General features: G+C 37.5%; 2 protein-coding genes across 2 annotated transcripts in view; one reads left to right on the forward strand and one right to left on the reverse strand.

The window, feature by feature from the left end:
• The window catches only part of TNFAIP6 (TNF alpha induced protein 6), a 492,222-nt gene that overhangs the window by 377,562 nt on the left and 88,279 nt on the right, over positions 1–26,381 (forward strand). The gene's annotated exons all lie outside the window — the stretch shown is intronic.
• Positions 374–26,381, reverse strand: part of NMI (N-myc and STAT interactor) — a 38,807-nt gene continuing 12,799 nt past the window's right edge. The window contains exons 5-9 of the mRNA XM_069080624.1: positions 25,047–25,209; positions 16,538–16,644; positions 14,915–15,101; positions 2,806–2,915; positions 374–1,338 (exon numbers count right to left, since the gene is read on the reverse strand). Of these exons, the coding sequence (XP_068936725.1) occupies positions 1,123–1,338; positions 2,806–2,915; positions 14,915–15,101; positions 16,538–16,644; positions 25,047–25,209 (783 nt within the window). The 3' untranslated portion in view covers positions 374–1,122. The remainder of the gene's footprint in view (positions 1,339–2,805; positions 2,916–14,914; positions 15,102–16,537; positions 16,645–25,046; positions 25,210–26,381) is intronic.

The raw sequence follows: 26,381 nt of genomic DNA on the forward strand, positions 1-26,381 counted from the left end.
TGTTTTCCTATTAGGAACTGGAATCTGAATCGTAATACTATTTAACTGTTTAAGAACAATATTAATACTGTATTCTGCATTTTAGGCATAAGTCTGATAGAAATAATTTTAACTTAATATTAATATATAGTATTTTTAGCTTGGATAAAAGACCAAATCCCTATGCACTCTGACATGTCTCTCTCTACTCAAGATGATTTGAGGTAACAAAGTCCCATCCCATTCCTTTCTAAACCATTCCCCTCAAGAACTCTATGGGCCCTCACTTCCCAGATTATTTATTATCAGGATTATTAATTAATTCTATTAAAAATTTCATATTAAAAATTAATAAAAAATTATTTAAAATTAAATTAATAAATTAAATAATTAATTGATATTGATTGTTTTATTATCCCACATGCCAAACAATATTTAGTCATTTAATTTGAGTAATATTTTAATAACGACTTTTTATTCAGCATCTTTAAAAAATCTAATTTAATCTTTTTCAATTAACAAGCATTTATTTTCCCTACCTCCAAACTGTTCCTTCCCCATTTGAGGGGGAAAAAAGAGAAAGGAAAAATAAAAGCTCATAGACAATATGCAATCAAGCATTACAATAAAGCAAAACAAATTCCCAAATTGGCCATGTCCAGAAATGTAGGTCTCATTCTGGATTTTGAGCCCATCACCAATCTAATAGGTGGTAAATACTATGCTTCATCTTTAGTGTCCTGGCATTGCACCGATCAGAATTCTGAAGTATGTTTGGAACCAAGTTAGAATAAAAAACCAAAGGAATACATTTTTTTTTAATTTTAAGAGTAAGTGAAAACTAAAAAGTAAAAAGTTATTTTTAATTGTTTTTAAGAAAAGAACTTCAAAGTAATGTAAGCATTTATAGCACAATCTAAATTTGCGTCAGGCAGCTATAATTTCTTATATGGCTCTCTCAGGAATCAGGGATTCTTAACCTTTTTTTTGTAGGGGATTGATTTTTTATGGGGATTGATTACAAGACCCTTTTGGCAGTCTGGTAAAGTCTATGGACTCCTCAGAATAATGTTTAATGCATAAAGTGATTGCAAAAGAACCCAATTATATTGAATTAAAGTTACAAAAAAAATTTGAATAAGCTCATGGCCCCCAGGTTAAGCACCCCTGATCTAGATCAGCCTCAAAATATGCTATTTGAGGCTGTTTGAGGGCACATGTGACAATGGTTACATCCCCTCCCCCATTTGACTGTTTCTGAAAATGAATATGAATTTCATCTTCTATACTCTCTTCATCTCCTTGAATATTTTTAAGTCCCATCAGAAGAACAGTTCTCTTAGAAATTCCTGAAAATACCTAAGGAAAAAAAAAAGTAAAACACCCTTGAGGTATTAATATATAATCTTTTTATAGTACATACAGGTTTGTAAGAAAAAATACTTCTGCTATTAACTTGCATTTGATTTCTAGTTTTCCTACCACAATTCACTCTGAGTCATGAACTCTATAAAAATGATGGCTTACTTTCTCTTTTATTAGGAGAGCAGATTTTTCATGTCTATGATCAAATTCTCTTAAGAAGATTTTGACTTCATGGTCTCAGTAAATAAAGCCATTTCCTAATGAGATAACTCCCTTTTTCTTTTAATTTTTATAACTTAATAAGGCAACTGTATAAAAGTACAATGTGTATTATAAGTAGGAAGTGAAATAATTACCTAGGAACAAAATGGTAACGGAATTTTTGCCCTTTCCACTAGCTGCTATTAGTTTTGCATCAAATGACCTTTTGATAGATCTTTAATGAGTAACCACTATGCACTGAAAAGTATGTTCAGAAAAGATCTTAATTATAGTTTCCAATACCTAGTAGAGAGGTAATTTTTCCTGAATATCAATGTAAAGAGTATGTAAGAGTGGAAAGAGAGATGGTCTAGCAGCCAGGAAAATGTGAGCTCAAATTCTGTCTCCAACACAACCTAGCTATGTGACCCTTTGGCAAGACACAACCTCTCAATGCTCTACAAAATTTTGTAGGACTCTGTTTCAGAGAAGATGAACCCATATCGGCAGAAGGAGCTCCATCAATAAAGTGTTTTCTGTAATGGTGAAACCATGAGCTCACTCACTCTACCTCTTGATATATCACATGTCATTTATATAGAACACATTTCACTTATATAGAAGATGACATATATAAGATTTGATTTCTGAACTTCAAAGAAGTTTACTATCAGCTCTAGTAAAAGCCATGCTTTAAAGGTAAATGCTAATCAACAGCTTGTAGAAAGATGACTTCTAAGCCCTATGTATAGTATATATAGTATGTGAGGAAAAATATTATCATCATTATTATAACAATCACAACTTAACATAGCACTTCATGGCTATGAGGTATTTCGTGTTCATGATCACATTTAAGTGTGAGGTAGGTGAGGTAAGTATTTTAATACACTCATTTTAAAGATGAGTAAACTAATATCGAGGTTAGGTAATTTGCCCAAGTTCACAACACTAAATGAAACTAAAAAATGTAACCCATGTCCCATTTAGTAAAGTGAAGAATGGTATAATTTCCTGAATGATTCAGGAAAGCAAAATAAGTCTCCATTTATTTCCTAATAAGGGGAGCAAAGAGATAAAGGATTGAAAAACTTAAATTCATTTTAAAGAACCTAAAGTCTTAAAGAAATGTCAAAACCCCAAACAGATAGAACTATTTATCACTGACAAGATTTAGAGTGCTACTACCTGATTATTCAAAATGTGGTATTGTTTGGGTTTTTGGTTTGTTTGGTTTTTTTTTTTTTTAGATTTCCTTACCTGTAGCTTTTCTATGTGTTTTTCCATATGTGGGGAAACATGAACAACTTGATAGTCGTTGGTACTCATAAAAAGAGGATATTCCTTATGCTTGAGAATATTATCAGCCACTAGAAAACAATTTTAAAAGGTTCTTCTTTATCAAATGGCAAACTTATTTACACAAAAAATTTAAACTTTTTCTACAGAAATTATTCAGAATACTTTACATTTTAGAAACTTGTCATCTCTCTGAAGTACCTGGCAATGTCTTCACAGGTTCAGAAGAAGACACATATCTCCAGGCATGGCCAATGCATGAATTTGTTTTGATTGACTATACTTATTGGTTACAAGGAAGGGTTTTTATTTATTGAGGGGAGGAGGGAGGACAGATGGAGAGTAATTAAGTGATACAAAAACAAGCAGAAAAGAAGAAAGAAAAGAGCATTGATGCAACATTAAGAAAACACAGAAGATGGCAGAAACAAGCTGAGAAGTGAGCACAAGTGGAGCAGTACTGTAGCTACCATATACATTTTTTTAATAGGATTTTTTAAAAAATTGGGGGGGGGGCTAGGTGGCACAGCGAGTGGCACCAGCTCTGGAGTCAGGGGGACCTGAGTTCAATTCCGGCCTCAGACACTTAATACCCATATAAAAAAAAACTAGCTGTGTAACCTTGGGCAAGTTACTTAACCCCAATTGCCCTCCAAAAGGCTAAATAAATAAATAAATAAAATTGAGGAGAAAACAATTTTGGTTTTTTTGCCTTTTGGAGAGGGGAAGACAGGACAATTGGGGTTAAGTGACTTGCCCAAGGTCACACAGCTAGTAAGTGTTAAATGCCTGAGGCCTTTAAACTCAGGTTTAAACTCAGGTCCCCCTGACTCCAGGGCCGGTGCTCTATTCATTGTGCCACCTAGCCTCCCCTAGATAAATTTTTAATGAACACAAATCAATTTTATCTTCCTTCTATCATTTCCATTAGGGAAAAAAAGAAAAAAAAGCTTTGTAAAAAATATTCATAGCCAAGCCAAAGAAACACCTTCATTGTCCATGTCCAAAAACTACATGTCTCAGTTTACACCCTGAGTCAATCATTATTACATCAGTAGATAAGCAGCATGCTTCCTACCATATTAATTTGAATATATACTTTATTGTTTTTAGGGTTTTTTATTCTATTTTTTAAATCTTTTATTTATTTATTTTTAGTTTTCAACATTCAGTTCCACAAGATTTTGAGTTACAGATTTTCTCCTGGTCTTTCCTCTGCCTCCTACCACAAAATAGTGACCCTACTGAATACCCCTCCCCCAGTCTGCTCTCTCTTATATCCTACCCCACTAACTTTCTAGTAGGGCAAGATAGATTTCTATACCCCAGTGCCTATATATCTTATTTCCAAGTTTTATGCAAAAAATAAATTTTTAACGTGTTTTTAAAACTTTGATTTCCAGATTCTTTCCCTTCTTCCCTCCTCATCCACCCCCACTGGGAAGATAAGCAATTCAATATAGGTTGTACATGTGTAGTTATGCAAAATGTTTCCATAGTAGTTACATTTTGAAAGACAAACTATATTTCCCTCCATCCTATCCCACCCACCACTTATTCTATTTTCTACATTGACCTGTCCCTTTTCAAAATATGAGCTTCTAAATACCCTCTCCCACTATCTGTCCTCCCTTCTATCATCACCTCTCTTATGCCCTTCCCCCCTACTTTCCGGTAGGGTAAGATACCCGAATGAGTGTGTATGTTATTGCCTCCTTAAGCCAAATTCAATGAGAGTGAGGTTGACTCATTCCCTTTTAACCTTCCTGTGCTTCCCCTCCATTGTAACAGTCTTCTCTTGACTCTTTTATATGAGAATTTACCCTATTCTACCTCTCCTTTTCTCCTCTCATTATATTCCTCTCACCTCTTAATTTTGTTTTTTAGATATCATCCCTTCCTATTCAAATGATCCTGTGCCCTCTGTCTATGTACACATGTACACACATATACACTCACATATGTATTTGAACACACATACACCCTCCTATCTATGTATGTATACGTATATACATGTATATTCCCTTCAACTATCCTCATAGTGAGAAAAGTCTCGAGTTACAATTATTGTTTTTCCATGTAGGAATATAAATAGTTCAACTTCAATAAGCTTGTTATGACTTCTTTTTCCTATTTACTTTCTCATGCTACTCTTGCTTCTTGTATTTGAAAGTCAAATTTTCTGTTCATAGCTCTGGTTTTTTCATCAAGAACACTTGAAGGTCCTGTATTTCACTGAATGACCATATTTTCCCCTGAAGCATTATACTTAGTTTTGCTGGGAAGGAGATTCTTGGTTTTAATCATAGTTCCTTTGATGTCCAGAATATCATATTCCAAGCCCTTCGATCTCTTAGTGTATAAGTTGCTAGATCTTGTGTTGTCATGATTATGTTTCCACAATACTCAAATTGTTTCTTCCTGACAACTTGTAATATTTTCTCCTTAACCTGGGAGCTCTGGAATTTGGCTATGATATTCGTAGGAGTTTTCTTTTAGGGATCTTTTTCAAGAGGTGATCAGTGAATTCTTTCCATTTCTATTTTGCCCTCTGGTTCTAGAATATCAGGGCATTTTTCCTTGAGAATTTCTTGAAGGATGATTTCTAGGCTCTTTTTTTGATCATGGCTTTCAGGTAGACCAATAATTTTTAAATTCTCTCTTCTGGATATATTTTCCAGGTCAGTGGTTTTTCCAATGAGATATTTTACATTGCCTCCTATTTTTTCATTTGTTTGAGTCTGTTTTATAGTATCTTGATTTCTCCTAAAGTCATGAGCTTCCATTTGCTCCAATCTAATTTTGAAGGAATTATTCTCTTCAGTGAGTTTTTGAAATTCCTTTTCCATCTGGGCAATTAAGCTTTTTAAGGCATTCTTCTCATTGGCTTTTTGAGCCTCTTTCACCATTTGAGTTAGTCTATTTTTAAGGTATTTGGGGGGGCAGGTCTCCTTTAGCAGGCTGTTGACTTGCTTTTCATGATTTTCTTGCATCATTCTCATTTTTCTTCCCAATTTTCCCTCCACCTCGCTTACCTGATTTTCAAAATCCTTCTTGAACTCCTCCATGTCCTGTAACCAATTTATATTTTTCTTGGAAGCTTTTGATGCAGGAGTTTTGACTTTATTGACTTCTTCAGTTCCATGTTTTGATCCTTTTTTGTCCCCCAAAAAGGATTCTATGGTCTGATCGTGCTTCTTCTGCTTGCTCATCTTGCCAGCCAATTACTTGACTTTTGAGGTCTTTGCCACAGTAGAACTCTGCTTCCAGAGTGGAGAGAGCTATGTCTCAAATTGCTGGTATTTTCACAGTTGTCAAACTATGAGGAGGGTGCCTCCTCTACAGCCACCACAAGCTATGACACAGTCACCCCAGGACCACCACCCAAGACTGTGACCCAGATGCAAGTAGGTCAAAGCAAGAGCAATTACCCTCTGAATGGCTGCTTGGTACCCCTACAGTCTGCAGGCCAGGAGCTCTGGAGGCAGCCATGCAGCAGCAACTGCAGCTGTGGCACTTCCAACCCCTCTCACCCTGGGGGCAGGGACTGGACCCCACTCTTCTGTCACCTGGTTCCAACAGAGTTCCCTACTGAACTTTTACTTTCTCTTTGCCATTTGTGGGTTAAGAAGTCTGGAAACTGCCACAGCTGCTGTTGATTCACTCTCCTGAAGTCTGCTCCAGCCAGTCTGTGCCACTGGTAGGGGCCACCCCGGGTCTGTGCCCCCTCAGCTCATGAGGGACTGTGCTTGGCTCCCAGCCTGGTGCAATAGACCCTTCCTGTCGGCCTGCCAGGCTGCCTTCAGTGGGACTTTTTTCTGTCTGTTGCTTTGTGGGTTCTATAGCTCTAAAATTTGTTTAGAGTCATATTTTACAGGTATTGGAGGTTTTTGGAGCGGAAGCTCAGACAAGTTCCTGCTTTTACTCTGCCATCTTGGCCCCACACCCCTTAATATTTACTTTAAAAAAAACAATATAGAATATGGAATAGATACTGATAAGTATAATATTTAACTCTCTTTTCTGTTGTTTAAATAAGAAATTTGTTTTGTGTTGGTTTGTCAAGTTCATAATAATAGAAAATGAAATAAATTTCAAAAATTAATAAAGTTCCTGTTTCAGTGGAGGTAAATGAGAAAGAACAGAAAAGAAAACATTGGGGTGGCTAGGTGGCAGAGTGAATAGAGCACTGGCCCTGAAGTCAGAAGGACCTGAGTTCAAATCTGGCCTCAGACACTTAACACAAAACTAGCCGTGTTACTTTGGGCAAGTTATTTCACCTCAATTGCCCTACCTTCCCCTCTCCAAACAGCAAAGAAAAAAAAAAAAGAAAAGAAAAGTGAGAAAACATCATGGAAATTTCAAAGAATAATTCAATTCAACAAGCATTAATAAAGAACCTACTATACGTAAGGTTCTCAAGAACATTCTCCCTAAATGGGCCTATGAGGTGACCCAATTCTATGGCCAAGAATTCCTTGGCCATAGCAACATAGGAGAAACAAAGAAAAATAATAAATGATCTTCCATCTTGTGTGTCTCCTCCCTCTCCTGTCTTTTGCTTTTGCAGGGACAATCTCAAAATGGCTAAAAAGTAGAGGAGAGCATACTTCACAAAAGCTTTGAGACTGTCTATAAACATTAAATTAAATAAATGTAAGACCCCTCTTAAGTAATTATCAGACTACTACTATTCAGGAAGAACTGAATCATCATTCCCAACATTCTCACTCATTAGAGGACGGTTCACAGGTTTTCCTTGGAAAGGCATAAAGAAGGATGAGAGACTTTATCCTGTGTCCATTAATGACAAACTCATATGATTTCATGAGACAATTATTTATATCACATTTCAGTGCTCATTAAAAAAATTTGAGGGGGGGCGGAGTCAAGACGGTGGAGTAGAAGCAGGACCTCCCCGTGGCTCCGGTGTCTACTTTCCCCAATCCATGTAAAAGGGGACTCTAAACAAACTATGAAGCTGCAGAACCCACAAAATGACACAGAGAAGCTAACCTCCCCCTGAGGACAGCCCGTCAGGAATCGGCCAGACTCCAGATCAGCAGCAGCTGAGGCCATTTCCAGATTTATCAACACATAGATGTGAAGGACAAATTGAGAGGTCAGTGCAGTCTGGACTTTGGGCCCCAGTAAGTGGGAGTGCATGGCTTTTGCCCCCAGGGCGAGAAGCTGCTGAGACTGCCAGCACAGCCAGCCAGCACCACATGGCAGCTTCAGCTCCTGGCCTGCAGAGTGTAGGGGGACCAAGCACCAGTCTGAGGGGTAATCATTCTTGCTTTAATCTGCTTGGATCTGGATTGCAGTCTAGGGTGGAGGTCCTGGGGGGTGTGTCCAGCTTAGCAGAGCACCTGGAGACCTCAGAGAGGGCACCCATCTAATATCTCTGGCAGCTGAGAAAACCCCAGCGTTTGGGAAGAAAGCTCCCCTGTCTGGTGGCAGAGTCCTACTGTGGCAAAAGGCCCAGGGGTCAAGTGACTGAGGGGCGACATGACGAGGCAAAGGAAAAAAAGTAGACAGAAGATTCCAATGTTAGACTCCTATTTTGGGGACAAAAAGGAGCAAAGCATGTAACAGGAGGAAGACAGTGAAGTCAGAACTCCTGCACCAAAACCTTCAAAGGAAAATACGAGCTGGTTACAGGCCATAGAGGACCTTAAGGAGCAGATAAGAGAAGTAGAAGAAAAATTGGGAAGAGAACTGAGAACAATGCAAGAAAATTACAAAATGAGAGTCAACAGCCTGACTGAGGAAAACCACAGCTTAAAAAACAGACTAACTCAAACGGCAAAAGAAGCTCAAAAAGGCAATGAGGAGAAGAATGCCTTAAAAATCCAAATTTGCCAGATGGAAAAAGAACCTCAAAAGCTCAATGAGGAGAATCATTGCTTCAGAATTAGATTGGAGCAAATGGAAACTAATGACTTTATGAGAAATCAAGATACTGTTAAACAGATCCAAACAAATGAAAGAATAGAAGGCAATGTGAAATATCTCATGGGAAAAACCACTGACTTGGAAAATAGATCCAGGAGAAATAATTTAAAAATTATTGGACTACCTGAAAGCCATGATCAAAGTAAGAACCTAGAAATCATCCTCCAGGAAGTTCTCAAAGAAAACTGTCCTGAACCAGAGGGCAAAAGAGAGGTTGAAAGAATCCACCAATCACCTCCTGAAAAAGATCCCAAAAAGGAAACTCCTAGGAATATTATAGCCAGGTTCTGGAATTCCTAGATTAAGGAGAGAATATTACAAGCAGCCAGGAAGAAACAATTTTAATATTGTGGAAACACAATCAGGATAACACAAGATCTGGCAGTTTCTACACTGAGGGATCAAAGGGCCTGGAATATGATATTCTGGAGGTCAAAGGAGCTGGGATTAAAACCAAAATCACATACCCAGCAAAACAGAGTATCATATTTCAGGGGAAAATATGGTCATTCAGTGGAATAGAGGACTTTCAAGCATTCTTGCTAAACAAAACAGAGTTGAACAGAAAATCTGACATTCAGATACAAGAAGCAAGAGAAGCATGAGAAGGTAAACAAGGGAAAAGAAATCATAAGGAACTTATCGAAGTTGAACTATTAACATTCCTACATGGAAAAACAATAATTGTAACTTATGCAACTTTTCTCAGTAGTTGAAGGGAATAGAAATATATATGTCTATATATGAGGGTATATGGCCATATGAATACATATATGAATGTGTGTATATATATGTTTACAGATATACATAGATAGAGGGCACAGGACCAATTTAACAGGAAGGGATGATACTTGAAAGGTGAAATTAAGAGGTGAGAGGGAATATAATGAGAGGAGATGGGGAGAGACAGAATGGGGTAAACTATCTCATATAGAAGAAACAAGGGAAATGGTTACAATGGAGGGGAAGAATAGGAAGGCAAAAGGGAATGGGTCAACCTTATTCTCATTGAATTTGGCTTGAGGAGGGAATGAAATACACACTAAATAGGGTATCTCACCCTCCAGAAGAGTAGGAAGGGGGGGAAGGGGATGAGAGGGCGGATGATGGAAGGGAGGGCAGGGTGGGGGGTAGGGAAGTTGGAAGCACCCACTTTTGAAAAGGGATGGGATCAAAGCAGAGAATACAACAAATGGGAGGTAGGATAGGAGGGAGGGAAATATAGTCAGTCTTTTACAATATATCTACTATGTTATTGTTTTGCATTAGCCACACATGTACAACCTATACTGAACTGCTTATCTTCCCAGTAAGGGTGGGTGACAAGGGAGGAAGGGAATGAATCTGGAATTCAAAGTTTTAAAATCAAATATTCAAATATATATATATACTATTATTAATACTATTTTACATGTAATTGGGAAATAAGATATACAGGCACTGGGGCATAGAGATCCACTGGAAAAGTCAAAAGGGGTATGGGAGAAAATATGGGAGAGAGGAGATTGGAGGAGGGGATATCCTGTGGGACTGCTATTTTGAGGCGGTGGGTAGGGGAAAAACGGAGAGAAAATTTGTAACTCAGAATCTGGCGGAAATGAATGATGTAAATCAGAAGTTAATACAGCATTTGAAAAAAAATTTGAAAAAAGATCACCAAAGATAATTGTAGTTTATGGGCAAATACTTCCTGCAGAGGATGACTCAGGAGAAATTCAACAAAAAAATTCAACAAGACCCTCAAATTAAATGAGAATATAGTTTGATATTCAAAATTTAACAAAAGACAAAAGTTAGGAAAAACACATTTTAAAATATGGTTCTTGTGGAAGAAATTGGAAAAACCAAAGTCTAAAATTTCATATATATTCTAAATATTTTATCTTTTTTTGCTTTTTGAAGGGCAACTGGAATTAAGTGACTTGCCCAAGGTCACATGGCTAGTTTTTGTGTTAAGTAAACATTTTCTTTATGACAGTAATCAGGAGCACTAAATAACATCACACACACAAAAAGAAATTTATTGCTTTCACAAGCAGGAAATAATTGGCTCTCTCTGTGGAAGTAATTTCTAAATCATTCTCCTGTGTACAGTCAGACCATTGGCTAGTTAGAGAGAGGATTAAAACAACAAATTAGGAGAAGAAAAATGAGAAGAAAATATAGTATTCCATTTAAACAAATATTTGAAGCCAAAAAATGGAAAATGTATAAAGAGTAATCAATACACCATCACCATCTGAAAGCTTTCATTGTTAAGTCAATCACCACAATGAGGTGACCAAAAGAGCTTTAGCTGGTAAACACATATCTCTTTGCCATGTGAAAAGATAGGGCAATATTAATTTAGAATATAAACTCCTTGAGGAAGGTGGTAGATCAGAAAGAAGAATCAGAGGGAGAAACAGGTTCATAGGCAGTTTGGCAAGAGACTCAGTCAAGATAGATTACTGTCCTCCCCCTCCACCTTAAACTTTTAAGAATGAAACTGGAGTGATAACAAATTGATATAAAATGGAAAAGATCCATTATGATTTCTATAACAAATACTTTTCTCCATCAATGACAGTGATACTATGACAATTAGACAGCATCATAGGCACTGATGTGATTCATGAATAAGTAAAGATGGCACAAAAGAAAACAAAAATGACAAAAGCAACTAAACTAGACCAAGAGGAAGTCCATGCTAAAGCAACCCAGTTTTGAGGTGATCATGAGTCAGTATAATGTAGTAGACAAAACTTAGGACTTGGAGTCAAGAAGTCCCACTCCAGATTTACTAGCTGTGTGAACCTAAGTAAATAATTTAATCTCCCTGGGCCTCATGCAGTTTCCTTTTCTGTAAAATGAGGGGGTTAGACTTGATGATCTCTAAATTCCCTTCTACCTCTAAAACTAAATTATCAAAATGATCCTATAATTGATTCAAATTATACTAAATTCTCAAAGAAAAAAACAAATATATCAATCAAAAATATCAATAACTATTAACCCATATTCCTAATTTCCCATCTACACAAAATCTTTATAGGATTAATCTTATAATATTACATTAAATAATTATAATTAATGATAATAACAATATAACAATGACAATAACAAACATATTGAGCACATCCTTGAAATAAAGGTATGAGAAATAAGCCAGTTTACACGAAAGAAATTCCAAAGCAGGTTTGTTACAAGTCACACCAATGAAAAGGTACAGAGAATAAAAGATCCATGTTTACTACCCACATACTATTAAAAATAATTTAATTCGGTAGAGCAAAATGTTACCCTAAAGATTCTTCCCCGACATGTCTTCCATGCACACGGTAAAATCAAATGAAACTTCTTTAAAGATGTAACAACAGGGATAATTTTGTTCAGAGACCTCCTGACCATTAATTGAGGCATAAAACAGGAAGACATACTCAAGAAATACATCTGACATTGTCATAGAGGAAGTTGAGTTTAGATTTCAAATCAAAAAGGAATTCTAGTGAAATCCCTTGGATCTTCCTATTTGTGTATGCCATCTACTGATTATATCAATCCCTAAGAACACTAATGAGCATCCTAAATGAGACCTATAGTAACACAAAAAAATTCAGTCTAACTACACACAGATTTTGGATAAAGAATTTCTGTTGTCGAGACTAGACCATTAAAGTAAAAATGGTCCAGATAGGGTACTGACCTTACAGATTTGCATATTGGACATACAGCACCATTAAAAACTTCTAGTTTCTGTCTCATGTTACCTTTGATCATATGTCTAGGGATAGAAGAGACTCTTAAAAGTCAAATAATCCAATCCTCTCATTCTAAAGATTAGGAGCAAAACAATTTTTCAAAGGTCATACAGCAAATAAGTGGCAGACCCAGGATTTCAATCTGGATCCTAGAAATCTAATTACAATTTCCATTGTCCCATCCTGCTTCTCCTGGAATGATTATTTTAAATCTCTAGTATTATGCTAAAAAAGGAGTAATGGCAAGCAAAGAAATAGTTAACACCTTGTTTCAGCCATTTAGTTGACACCTTGTTTCAGTTCTTATTCATGATTTTGTTGAGAAGCAGAACTTGTGAACCCCACAACTTGTGAACCCTAGAACTTGTGAACTCCTGTTGCTGATGCAATAGGAAGGGGAGGCCATATATAAGGAGAGGCTCAGGCTGGAGAGAGCAGAATTGAGAACAGAACTTCTTGTGGCAGAGCTGAGGTGAGAGAAGAACTGAGAACTGAGAAGAACTGAGAAGAGAACTCTTGTGGTGGCAGAGTCAAAAAGGAGAAAACTTGTGGTATCCCAGCACTCTGTCTGTCTGTTCTGTCTGTGTTGTTTGTGATACTCTGTACAGAAGCCCGAGCACCTTACTGGAAGCCCTAAAAGAGGATTTTCTGGTTGTCTGTTTACAGAAATCTTGGAGGAGGGATTCGAAGGTCCTAGGACTGCATTGATGATTTGTGTCGAGTTCTCAAACCTTGTTTGTGGTTCTGTGTTGACTTCTATGTTGATGATTTGTGTTGACCTCTTAGACTTTGTCCATGGGTCCCTGTTGATTTTATAGGCAGATAATAAATTGATGAGGGTGCCAACAATGGGTATGAATGCTGTTTTGGCTCTGCTAAGCTTTGTCTTCCCAGAAACAGAAACTGTGAAGGACTTAAGGTGGACTGGACACTGTGAGCTTCAATATGGAACAGGAACTGGACAAGAAGCTGGATGAACATATTTACCTGGAGAGGCTTATACAAACTGATGCTGAGTGAGAAGAGTAGAACCAGGAGAAATTTGTACACAATTACAGATACAACGTGTGTGTGATGACCAACTTTGATAGACTGGACTCTTCTCAGCAATGCAGTGATATAAGTCAATCCCAAAAGACTCATGATGGAGAGAAATGTGTGCATCCAGAGAAAGAACTAGAAAGAACTGAGTTTATATCCAGGTAGAAGCAAAATACCTGATCTTTTTCCTTCTCTTGTTTGGTTTTATGTCCTCTTTACCATTTTTCATTCCATCTGATACAATCCATCTTTATAACCTGACTAATGTATAATGTGAAAGTATTTACAGATCCTATACTTGACTATATGCCACCATGGGGGAGAGGGGAAGGAGGGGGACAAAATGTGAAACTCAAGGAATTGTGGAATTGAAAACTGTAAACTAAAAGGAAACAAACAAATTAAAAATAAAAAAATAAATTTAAAAAAGAATAAAAAGAAAAAAAGAAACTGGATGAAGAACTGGACAAGGAGCTAGACAAGGAACTGGGAGCTGCCTGCCTTTGAACCCAGGTGACAGTTGTGTAGATTTGGGCAGGAGCTGGAACCATGGAAACTGAGAGCCATCTTTGAGTCATGATGAAAAGATCTCTTCTTAGGTACCTGATACTGACCGAGTAGATTATGATTTACTGTGACATAGGGGTGGAGAACTTTGACTTTTGTACTTTGTGTCCATTAAGGAGACAAGCCTCCTTAAGGGTGATTGAATTAAGGACTTACTAAATGATTAAGTTACTAAATGAATGTACTTTGTTTAAAACTATGTGGCCACTTTGGTGAAAACTATGTGGCCATTTTAGTGATAAGTTGTTATATCATAACATTGTGAATGCTGTACTTTGATTTCTGTGAATGTTTTGCCTTAATTTACTGCTGAATAAATAGAAAGTTCACTATACTATGTAATCAGAACCTTGAAGCTGTTCATAACAGCAGTCCTCTGGAAAGCTGCTCATGCTTGGCTTTATGGAAGGTAGTTTTAAAAGACACTTTTTCTTTATAGTCTACTTATACTTTCAAGTTTGTTGGTAAACTCCACACATATACATATTGGCAAGCTCCCATAAACTATTCCCTTTGAAAGTTATCTGAGGGCACTGAGTTGTTTAGTAACTCCCATAATCACATACCCACATAGCTAGTCTATGTTAGAGACCTAGATCTTTCTGATTTCAAGGCAAGTCCTCTCTGCATGATACCAAGCTGGTTCCAATGTTTTAATTAATAAATCCAAAATTAAAGAGATAAGACGAAACTTTTTTCAGAGACTGAGGCATCCTGAAAGAGAAACAATCATTATGAACTTCCCAAATGACTCTAACCATACATACCTCCATTCTCAAGGAATGTAATAACAGCTGTTCGGGAATTTTTATCATATTCCACATGTTCTACTTCTCCACCCCCATAATGGGATTTACTGAAAGTCAGTGCCAATTTGTCTCTCATCTGTTCTTCAGATAGCACATCAGGTATTTCAGCAACATTAATCTTTTTCTTAGAAATCTTGGTGTGAACCTAGAGGTGGAAATTGTTTCATTCAACCAAATAATAAACATTCACTAGGTGTCTGTCGTGTACTAAGTAATGAAGACACAGAAATAAAAGGGAGATAGCCCTTTCCCTCAAGGAACAATTTATATTTTACTAAAGGGATACAATATGTACCAAAATAAGTAAATGAAGGCTATATTCAAAATAAATACAAAGCAATTTCAGGTCAGAGAGGGTGTACAACATGGTAAGGGAGAGGAGAATGATAGCTAGGGAATCCAGAAAGGTCTCCAGGAAGAGGTGGCACCTTAGCTTAGCCATAAAAAGAAAGAGGGATTCTGATAGAGGTAAGATGGTATTCTAGTCATTCAGGACAGTTTGTGTAAAGAAAAAGAGACGGAAATGAAATTCCATGTGCAAGCAAGAGAAAATGGCTCAATTTGGCTAGAATTTAGAGTACATGTATAAGATGGTACTCCTTCCTTCTTTGGCCATTTTTATTTATTGAAAAGGAAAGGGGGGAAAAATAACATTTGTTTAAAAATACTGACAAAGGCAGTGCCTCAGTATGTAGACAGCAACAAAAAGTTCTGAAAGGACATAGGAGAAAGCAACTCCTAAGAAAAAAGACTTACTGATAACAAAAATAGACAGTATCTTCTTTCCCAGCAGTTCATTTATATATGATTATATATATATATATATATATATATATATATATATAATTATTTATATATAAGATATATAAATAATTAGAATTTTCTGTAACTATGAGACAATTGTATATCACCTATCTGTGATTTGTATAACAGAATAATTCATTTTGGTTTCTCAACCTGAAATAGTTACTTAACACAAGGAATTGCTACTTTGATGGAGTCAATCAATAGCCAAGTCAGAGACCAAAGAAACAGAGAAGACAGAAGTCAAAAAGGCGAGAAAAGAAACATAAGCAGACCAGCTTAAAGCAGACCAGAGGAGGAAGAGAAGAGAATCTGCTTTCAGCTAAGTAGCTGAGAACAGCTGAAGGAAGGAAGATGGGATGAGCCTTGCAAGTGCTGCCAGCAGGTGTTCTGAGTGAAAGAAAGCACTGATGTTCATAAATAATGACTGAAGGAAAAGATTTATTTGTTCATTTATTTGCTTGCTTATTTATTTATTAGTTAGCGAGTAATGGGTTATTAGCCTGAAAGTAAAGACTGGATCCAGATTGTGAAATACTTTAAATGTCAAACAGAGGAATTTGTATTTTACCCTTTAGATGCTTGGGAGCTACTGAAGCTTCTTGATAAAGTGAATAATGGTCATATTTTGGAGAACCTTAGAAATTAATGGAATCTTAGAGTTCAGCCTCCATATCTCTTCAATCTCCTACCTTTGCATCTTAATCTTTACACGTGGAAGATAAGAAATATTCCTAGTAGTCACAGATTTCTTAGAAACATGAATTATTCATTTACCTGAAGACTTACACCTGTTTTGAGTGGGACAGCTCTGGCTGTCAATTTCACTTTCCCATTCTCAAGCTTTACAACATGTTTTCCTTTTTTTATCACATTCTGTGCAACTGAAAAGAAATTTGAAAAACATTAAACTCTTTCAATGTTTGGGGGCATGGTTTTTATAGAAGAAGATATCTGACAGTTTTGAATTCAGAGCCAGAGAACCCATACTCAACATCTCATCTCTGATACTTACATACCTGCATAACCTGAGATAAGTCAATTCACCTTACTTTCTTCATCTGTAAAATGAGGAGGTTGGACAACATGGCTTCTGAAAATCCAACAACTCTAAATATATCATCCTGAGATCCTGCAATTTTTGTTTTGTTTTAAAATGAATTTTTATTGACATTTTTCTTTTTACATCACTTAAATTTCCTTCTTCTTTGCAGTTCTTTGCTATCACAAGAAGGGTCATTATAATATTTTTCTGTATTTAGAGTCTTTCTTTTTGTCAATTACCTATTTAGGGTATATACCTACCAGTGAAATCTCTGGGCCAGTGGATGTGGACATTTTAGTCACTTTATTTGCCTAATTTCAAATGCTTTCAAGAATGAATCTACTAACTCACAATTCTACTATCAATGTATTCGTGTGCCTGTCTGCCTTTCCATACTTCCTCCAAAAGTCACTATTCCCATCTTTCATCATTTTTGCTAATGTGTTGTGTGTAAAGTGAACCTTCAAGATTGTTTTGATTTCCATTTTTCTTATTAGTGATTTGGAACATTCTTTCATATGATTGCTAATAGTTTGCCTTCTCCCCAGTGAAACCATAATTTCCTAAGTTTAAAAACTTTAACACTAGATTAGGATGCATTTTTCTTTAAAATGTTTTTTGCAATGATTACATTTAGAAAATTCTCATCAAGTTCAAAATTATTTATTTATATATTTTTTACTAAGAAGTTTGGAAGGACTTCAAAAAACCCATCTGTTCATTAGCAAGCTGTCACACACTCTTTATTGTTGCCGACAATGCAAAGTAGAAATTCTTTCTAGTTGAGAGATCTGAAGAAAACTTTTATGGCTAATGACACTATTATGATTCTCTAAAGTTATTATATTTATAAGTTTAGGCATGATGCAAAAACTACATTCAATGAATAAATCGTTCTTATGAAACATAGGGTTTACGCTCATAGGGATTATATTTAAAGCATGGGTTTTGATCTGGAGTACCCACGTTGATGAAGTCATAATCTATCAAAGACCAGAATACTACCGTGTTTCCCCGATAATAAGACACTGTCTTATATTTTTTTTTTAAAGAAAAACACCAGAGGGCTTATTTTCAGGGGAGGGCTTATGTTGTCCTGCCTCAGCTCTCCTCCGTGGCACTGCTCTCAATGGCGCCAGCAAGCAAATCACTGGGGAAGAACAGGATGACGCGCTTACTGCTGCAGCTCTGATTGGATGCAGCTCAGAGCGCGGCGTGTGTTTCACCCGGGGGGGGGGGGACGGTGCATACAGAGGGTACCGTAATGTAGCGTGTAGCGCAGGGGATCACCTTCACTACAGTAGCAATCTCAATAGGGCTTATTTTCGGGGGAGGGCTTATTAGCGGGGAAACACGGTAAGGATGCAACATAAGCATGCTTATGCTCAGAATTCTTTTATGTTTTCTTTTCTTTTTTTTTTTTTAAGCAATCAGGGTTAAGTAACTTGCTCAAGGTTACACGGCCAGTTATTTCTGGGTGTGGTGCTAAGCATCTGAGCCCGGATTTGATCCCCAGGTCATCCTGACACTGGAGCCGGTGCTCTTACTTGCTGAGCCACCTGGCCACCCCTAAGCAATTGGGTTAAGTAACTTGCTCAAGGTTACACAGCCAGATGTTTCTGGGTGGGTGCTAAGTGTCTGAGCCCAGATTTGATCCCCAGGTCATCCTGACACTGGAGCCGGTGCTCTAACTTGCTGTGCTACCTGGCCGCCCCTCTTTTATGTTTTCCTGATGCCCTTCTCTACATCATATTAATTTTTTAATATACCTCTTCCTCCCTTTCCTCTTCACTTCCTCCACACAATCATGGTGTAATGGATAGAGTACTGGAATTAAAATCAGGAAGAGAAGGCCCAAGTACAAATTCTGTCTCATATATGATGACCAGGTCATGACCCCAGGCATACATATCAGAACTCCTATAGGTCTCCGTTTTCTCATTTACACATTGGAAGGATTGGATTCTAGGACTTCTAGGGTCTCTTCCAGCTCTAAATCTATTACCCTATGATCCCTCCCTCAAGCAGCAAACCTTTAAGAACTATTCCTATTCTTTGACTTCATTCCTATTGACATATGGCTCAATCTTACATACTTGTGTTAATTCTCTATATATTTTGGTAAAGGAAGACTGAGAATTTTTGATATCCAAAACACAACACCAAAAAATCAGGTTTTGATGCTGACATATATGTACAATAAAAACAAGAAGTAGGCTAGGAGAAAGATTACCTTGCTTCTTCCATTATTGTTGGTTCTGGTTCAAATTTCATTTACATGCTACACCAGAAAGGATCTTGAGAAGCCCTAAATTAGAGTTACTTAGAAGAGAGGGCTTTGATTTCAGCCTATAGAGGTTGAAAAGACTTCTTTAGACTGGAGAAAATCTGACTGAGTACATTGGCTAAGACTAGAGAGTTGTCATCTGGTCCTCAGCAGGAGAAGTTTCCAAGGACTAGTCTCAGCAGACTGAAGCTGCTAGCAAGTCTCGGATGACCTGAAGGAAAGATTAACCCAGAAGCTAACAGCAAGGAGAAATCACCTGTAGAGACTATGTTACAGCTGTTACTTCAAAACCAGCAGGAATGAACAGAGACTATCTGCCCAGCAATCACTCTAGGCCTAGTGAAAGCCACATTTAAGAGAAACTACACCATGCAAGAAGCATGCCCAGTGACAGAGGTCCATGGCCTTGCAGCATTGGAAGTATTCACTTTTCCTCCATGCATGTGCCCTGGCTGTGAGCTGCCTTTCCATACATGTGCCCTGAAAATAGGCATTCCCCATGTGTCCTTGATATGTTATCCTTATGCTTGCTCACACTCTCCATTGATGGTATGTGACTTTTGGCAAGTGCACCCTAGCTTTATGAGTGAAATTTTCTATTGCAAATCTTCTTGCTATGCTATCTGATTTGATTAAATATTGTTTAGAACTAATTGTGCCCTCTAGGTAGTTGAAGAAAAGTTAAATACATTGGTAAAGGATAGTGAGCTGTGGTTTGGAGTGGATGTAGAACCACAGAAAGCCTTTAAGATAGCTATACTTGGGGGGGGGGTGGCCGCGGCTAGGTGGCGCAGTGAATAGAGCACCCACCCTAGAGTCAGGAGAACCTGGGTTCAAATCCGGCCTCAGACACTTGACACACTTACTAGCCATGTGACTTTGGGCAAGTCACTTATCCCCAATTGCCCTCCAAAAAGCAAAAAAAAAAAAAGATAGCTATATTGGGGTTCCCAGGAAAAAGGGGAATAGCTCTACTTTTACCTGGGATATCAAGCCTTTATCAAAGATATTTGATGCAAATCATCCATTTCTCTTCTTTATCCAAGCTGTATTGATTTTCTTCATGCAAAAGCTTTTCAATTTCGTGCAAAATTGAAATCGTCTTTTGTCTTTTGTTATCTCTCTACAAACACCTTGTTTGGTGTTGGTTAATGACTGTCAAGTCAACAAACATTTATTAAGCACCTAACTACGTGCCATGCACTATGCCAAATGAGGAGGATGCAAGGAAAGGGAAAAACAGCCTCTGCCCTCAAGGAGCTCACAATATAGTGGGAGGAGAAAACATGCATGCAAACAACTATGTACAAACAAGATATATACCAGAAAAAATGAAGATAATCCCAAAGGGAAAGCACTAAGACAAAGGAGGGCTGGGAAAGGCTACTTGCACAAAGGAGGATTTTAGATGAGGCTTGAAGGAAGCCAGGAAAGCCACAAAGGGGAGAAGAGGAGGAAGAGATTTACAGGAATAGGGGATAGCGAGTGAAAATGCAGAAAGTCAGGAAATGTAGGATCTTGTGTGAGGAGTTATGATGATAGAATGTACTGAAAGGAAATAAAATATAAGAATCCTGGAAATACAGGAAAAGTCCATGGAGGGGTTTGACCAACAGAAAATTATATTTGATCCTGAGAGCAACAGAGAGGTAATGAATTTTATTGGGGGTGGTGAAGGAATCATATGGTCAGTCTATTTCCTCCAATAAATTCATGAATTAACTCTACCAATGCAAAAAAGAAACTGAAGTTTGAGAAAAACATCAGTTCCATAAAAAATAATAAAGTAACAAGCATTCAACTATTAAGTGCCCACAATGAAGAACATAATGATATAGGTAACTCCAAATGAAAGAAAATCCATTGTATCCATTGTACTCAGCTTTGAGGTATGCCTTTTTACTTCAAATAAGGGTGTATCTGGTCTTCTAGGACATCACAACACTTGGATATATGAATGCTACACTGAACATCATATAACATTAAGGATGGATTATGTAAAATCTACTCACACAAATTGTGATGGATTGTGTACAAATTGTGCACACAGACCATTTTATGGTGACAACCCAAGGCCATATAGAGTAAGTGGCAGAGCCAGGAAAAGAATTGCTACCTCCTGACTTCAAGCCAATGCTCTCTACACTGCTACTAATCCAGGAGTAACTGAGAAGTTGAACAGTTCCCCAAATCTATTTTCTTCCTCAAAACCATTCCCAGATAGATTTAACAGACCATCTCCATCTCTAGGCACCAACTTGACATGAGCTGTTCTACTAGCAGTTCCTAACTTTTAGGGGGTAAACAATGTGGTGTAGTAGTTAGATTCCTCTACTTAGAATAATAAAAACCAGGGTTTTAAGTCCTATCTCTGACATATTAGCTGTGCGACCATGGGCAGGCTTTTTTTTTTCATTATCCAGAGCCTTATTTTGACTGCTGTAATCTACTTCATACATAATATATGTATTTTCACCTACAATAAAAGTGAAATGCAAGTTTTGGATTAAGCTCGTATTATTGATATCATTGCTATTGTGATGATGATTAATACAGTACTACATGATAATGCATTATTACATATTTTTCCTGCCAAGTGCAACCTCATTCTGAAAGTTTCCTTTACTAAACAGAAGAAATTTCCATATTAAGGATAGTTGCCTGTAATCCTTTACTGCTTGCAAGTTAAGGGCTAATAAGTTTCTTTGATGTATAACTGCTCCAAAGCCTCATAAATTTGTATTCTAAATGTTCAACATGTGTTTAGGTTTGTTGCTGTTTTTTTTTAAGCTCTCACTTTTGCAAAAAGCTTCCTCCAAACACATACACTAGCTTATCAGTACTTTTTGTCAAGGTCATACTCAGGATAGTCGCTAGTACTTAAATTGAGAAGACTGCCCTCCCTGAGATAATCCATACTCCCAAAGTCAGTGACTGTCACCCTTGGGTTTCTTAAGAGAACTAGCCCATCATAGGAAAGTTTCCCCCACAGATAACAGGCACCTGAAGCTGAGGTCTCCTGGCATCCTGAATATGCATGTGCCCAGGCCACATTGCATCAGGGAGGTGGAGAGGACTTATTGATGAACTCAGGTATTTAGTCCTCATCAGCAAGTTGCTTTACCTGTCTGAGACTATCTGTGACAAAATTACGTGTTCTTGAGATATTGACTTTCTCTGGACTGGAGGATGTAATTAAGTTCTTTGTTTCAAAATGTCTCTAACTGGCCTCCAAATACCATTAAGAAAAAAATTAGGAACGGTTAGGTGGCTCAGTGAATAGAGCACCAGTTCTGGAGTCAGGAGGACCTGAGTTCAAATTTGGCCTCAGACACTTGATACTCTTACTAGCTGTATGACCTTGGGCAAGTCACTTAACTCCAATTGCCCTGCCCTCCCCATTCCAAAAAGAAAAAGAAAAAAAAAAGAAAAAAAGTAAATAAAAGATAATAGGGAGTGTCTGACTTTGAGCTTAAAAGCAAGATTTCCTGTAGATGGTCCCAACTCTTCTTCCAATAAATTTTCTATGAATACTTCTCTACTACAGAATCAATGGGGTTTATAGAAAGAAATTCTGGACATCTTCCCACCACACCCCCATCCCCACCAAGCTTCACAAAGGCTACTTAACAGTAGATGCAACTCTACTTAGTTTAATTTAAGTATATTTTTAAACATAGCTAAATTAGGGACATACTGACCTACTAGCTTTCCCTCCTCATTCCAGCCTACCGACTCCGGATTTTCTTTTCAACTCAGTTTGAGGATAGAAAGAGAGGAAAGGGAGCAAGTATTCATTAAGTGCTTACTACATACTAGGCAATGTGCCAAGTGTTTTACAAATATATCATTTGATTCTTACAAAAACTCTCTGCAGTAGATGCTCTTATTATCCCCATTTATAGATGAGGAAATTCAGACAGACATTAAATGACTTGCCCAAGGTCACATATTGAGGAAGTGTCTGGGAATGAAGCTAAGCTCCCAGGTTCACTGTTCTGTCCACTGCTCCAACCCACTGCCTCTGAGAAAAATAAATCATCTGAATAATAGAGTTAGCAATCTGGCAGTTTTTAAATGAACAAATAGGCTACTAATGGATTTATCAAAAATTAATAGCGTGGGGAAGCTAGGTGGTACAGTGAATACAGCACTGGCCCTGTAGTCAGGAGAACCTGAGTTCAAATCTGGCCTCAGACAATGATACTCACTAGCTGTGTGTGACCTTGAGCAAGTCATTTAAGTCCAATTGCCTTGCCTTCCCCCCTCCAAAAAAAAAAGGTTAATGGTGAATAATTCATTAAACTTACCAAAATTAATCCATTTTTAATTGATGGTAGCATCTAAAAACTATAGGTAGGTAGCTGCTTAAATCTGAAAGAATGCCCAATTGTGCATGCTACTAGTTCATGCCTGAGTCATTCTGTTTTAGGTCTAGGAGCCAAATTTATATTCCGAATTCAAGGAAGCAAACTAACTCTTTGTGGCATAAATCATGGAGGGAAAATTCACAGCAGTCTAATGACTAGCTATCCCTACTACAGCTACAGGGGAGGGAAAGGATCAAGAGGAAAGGAAACACCTATATCTCAATGTCCTGGTCAATATAACATGGATTTCTAATTTGTTGTTCTCTAGGGAAGAAGAACAAAAGGGAAACTATAGTGAAATCATACTCTTGTAATAACATGCTCTCATACAACATCTGGTACTTCATTACAATTAGGCAGGAATCATTTTTCTTCATTTTATGTCACTACCGACTGTCCAGAGCCAACTCCTGTTTGGTTGTGTTTGAACTTAAAGTAGTCCCAGAGGAGTGGGACTTTGGGGTGGGGTTAGTGTAGTAGTCACTGCTGGCTGCTGCACAAAGCACCTGACCCTGCTCCCAGCCAATCTCTACACTTTCCAATGTAGAATGGCCTATAACTATTGGCCATTGGTCTAATGGCCAATAACTATTATTGTTATCATTGTTATGCATTATTATGTATAGCTTTAAGGTTTTCAAATTATATATTATATTATATATAATTATTATTATAATATTATATAATATCACATCATATAAATATTATTATATTATATTATATTATATATATATTATCTCATTTGATCCTCATAGCAACCCTATTAGATAGAAGCTATGATTATCCCCACTTTACAGATGAGGAAATTGAGGCTGACTGAGATAAGTGACCTATTCAGAGTAACTGGGCTAGTAAGTGTCTGAGATAGAATTTAAATTCAGGTTGTAGTGACTCCAAGTCAGTGCTCTACCCACTACACAACCTACTTGATTTGATCAGACCTTTTATGCTCTCCACTCTCTTCTCCCAGTTAATGTTATAACCCAGTTGCCAGTGGTATGGCTGCCACTGCCTTGGCCACAACTACTGGTACCTTCTTCTAGAAAGCCTCTAGAACTTGGCTAATGGATCAACAATAGTATGTGTCTTGATTACACACATGTTGATTCTACTGGACACATACTGGAATGTCTTTATTTTTCAAAGCCCACCTTCTGATGGAAGTCTTTTCTGGTGTGTCCCCTTATTCTCTTCCAGTGCCTTCCCATGGAGGTGACCTCCCATATACTCTGTAAGTGTCTTGTATGTATGTAGTTTTTTTGCATGTTGAGTCCCCACTAGAATTTACATACTTTGAGTGCCAGGACAGTGTTTTTACCCTACCCTGTATTCCCAGCTAGCATATACTCCTTAAAAAATGTTTTTTGATTGACTTTCATATTTTCTTTAAAAAATATTAATGAAGGTCAGCTAAGTGGCACAGTGAATAGAGCACCAGCCCTTGAGTCAGAAAGACCTGAGTTCAAATCCGACCTCAGACACTTGACACACTTACTAGCCATGTGACCTTGGGCAAGTCACTTAACCTCAATTGTCCTGCCCTTCCCCCCTTCAAAAAGCAAAAAAAAAAAATATTAAGGATACCTTGTTCATCTTCAAAGGTGATAAGTGCTTGTCCTTGAGGCAATTCATATTCAAGTTGTGTAGTTACTTGAAAAGAACAGGAAATATTTGAATACTGGCTGACATCCTGAGGGCTCTCCACCGATCTGAACTTCATTTTCTTTTTAGGAATATTCCTTTTAATCTAATTTAAAATAGAAATGTTTCATGAAGGACAAGACAAAGCAATTTATAGGTCTTTCCAGTTCTAATAGTGGTTTTTAAAAAATAATCATCGAAGAGCTCTGGGTATGGAAACTCTTTTCACTGATACAGATGAGCAACTCATCAGTAACATAGCCTCAAGAATTGCCTGGTAGCACCAAGAGATTAAGTGATTTATCTAGGGTCACAAAGCAAGATTTAAAACTGTGTTTTCCAGATAAGACTAGCTCTCTTTACACTATCCCAATCTGTCTAGTTATCAGATCGTCAAATTGATTCTCTCTCTCCTGTACCATGGTTCCCTATGAGAGGTATGCCAGAGCCAGCTCATATAGGCTCAACAGAGACAACTGTTAAATTTTCAGCATGAGGGGCAGCAGTAAATAGCAGTAAAAATCCTCCTGGAGTCAGGAGGATCTGAGTTCAAATGTAATTCAGACACTTGACACACTTACTAGCCATGTGACCTTGGGCACGTCACTTAACCCCAATTGCTCTGCCCTCCTCCCTCCAAAAAAGCAAAAAAAAAAGTGTCAATTTTCACTGTGAGCATTTACACCTTTGTTGTTTGTTGTTCAGTCATTTCAGTCTTGTCTGACTTTGTTACTCCATTTGGGGTTTGGTTGGCAAAGATACTAGAGTGGTTTGCCATTTTCTTCTCCAGCTCATTTTTACAGATGAGAAAACTGAGGCAGATAGGGTTAAGTGACTTGCCCAGGGTCACACAGCTAGTGAGTGTATGAGGCTGGATTTGAACTCAGTCTTCCTGACTATAGTACTAGAGTTCTATCTACTCCACCACCTAGCTGGCCACTTACACCTTGCAAATCAGCAAATGTTATAAATCAAGGTTTGATTTGTTGTTTGGGGGTTTGCCTAGACTTAAGAAAGTGATGGAGAAAATATTATTAATATAGATTAAACTTAAAAGTATATTGAGCATACATAATATTGCCTTATTGTATTTTTTAGTACTGCAGTGCAGAGCATGTCAGTGACTCCCACTTACTATCTGTATGATCATGGAATACTCATGTCTTGAACTTTGCTTTTAGCTTAAGTCCCTGCTTCTCAAGAAACAGCTTCCTCAAGCTACTACCCACACTTTCATAGAGATAAGGCCCCTGCAAAGCACTTGCCCTGTTCCCTAAC

The sequence above is a fragment of the Petaurus breviceps genome, unplaced genomic scaffold (genome assembly GCF_028583685.1).
Source record: "Petaurus breviceps papuanus isolate PSGF00001 unplaced genomic scaffold, PetGlider_PUasm1.0 91133, whole genome shotgun sequence".
NCBI classification, from domain to species: domain Eukaryota; kingdom Metazoa; phylum Chordata; class Mammalia; order Diprotodontia; family Petauridae; genus Petaurus; species Petaurus breviceps.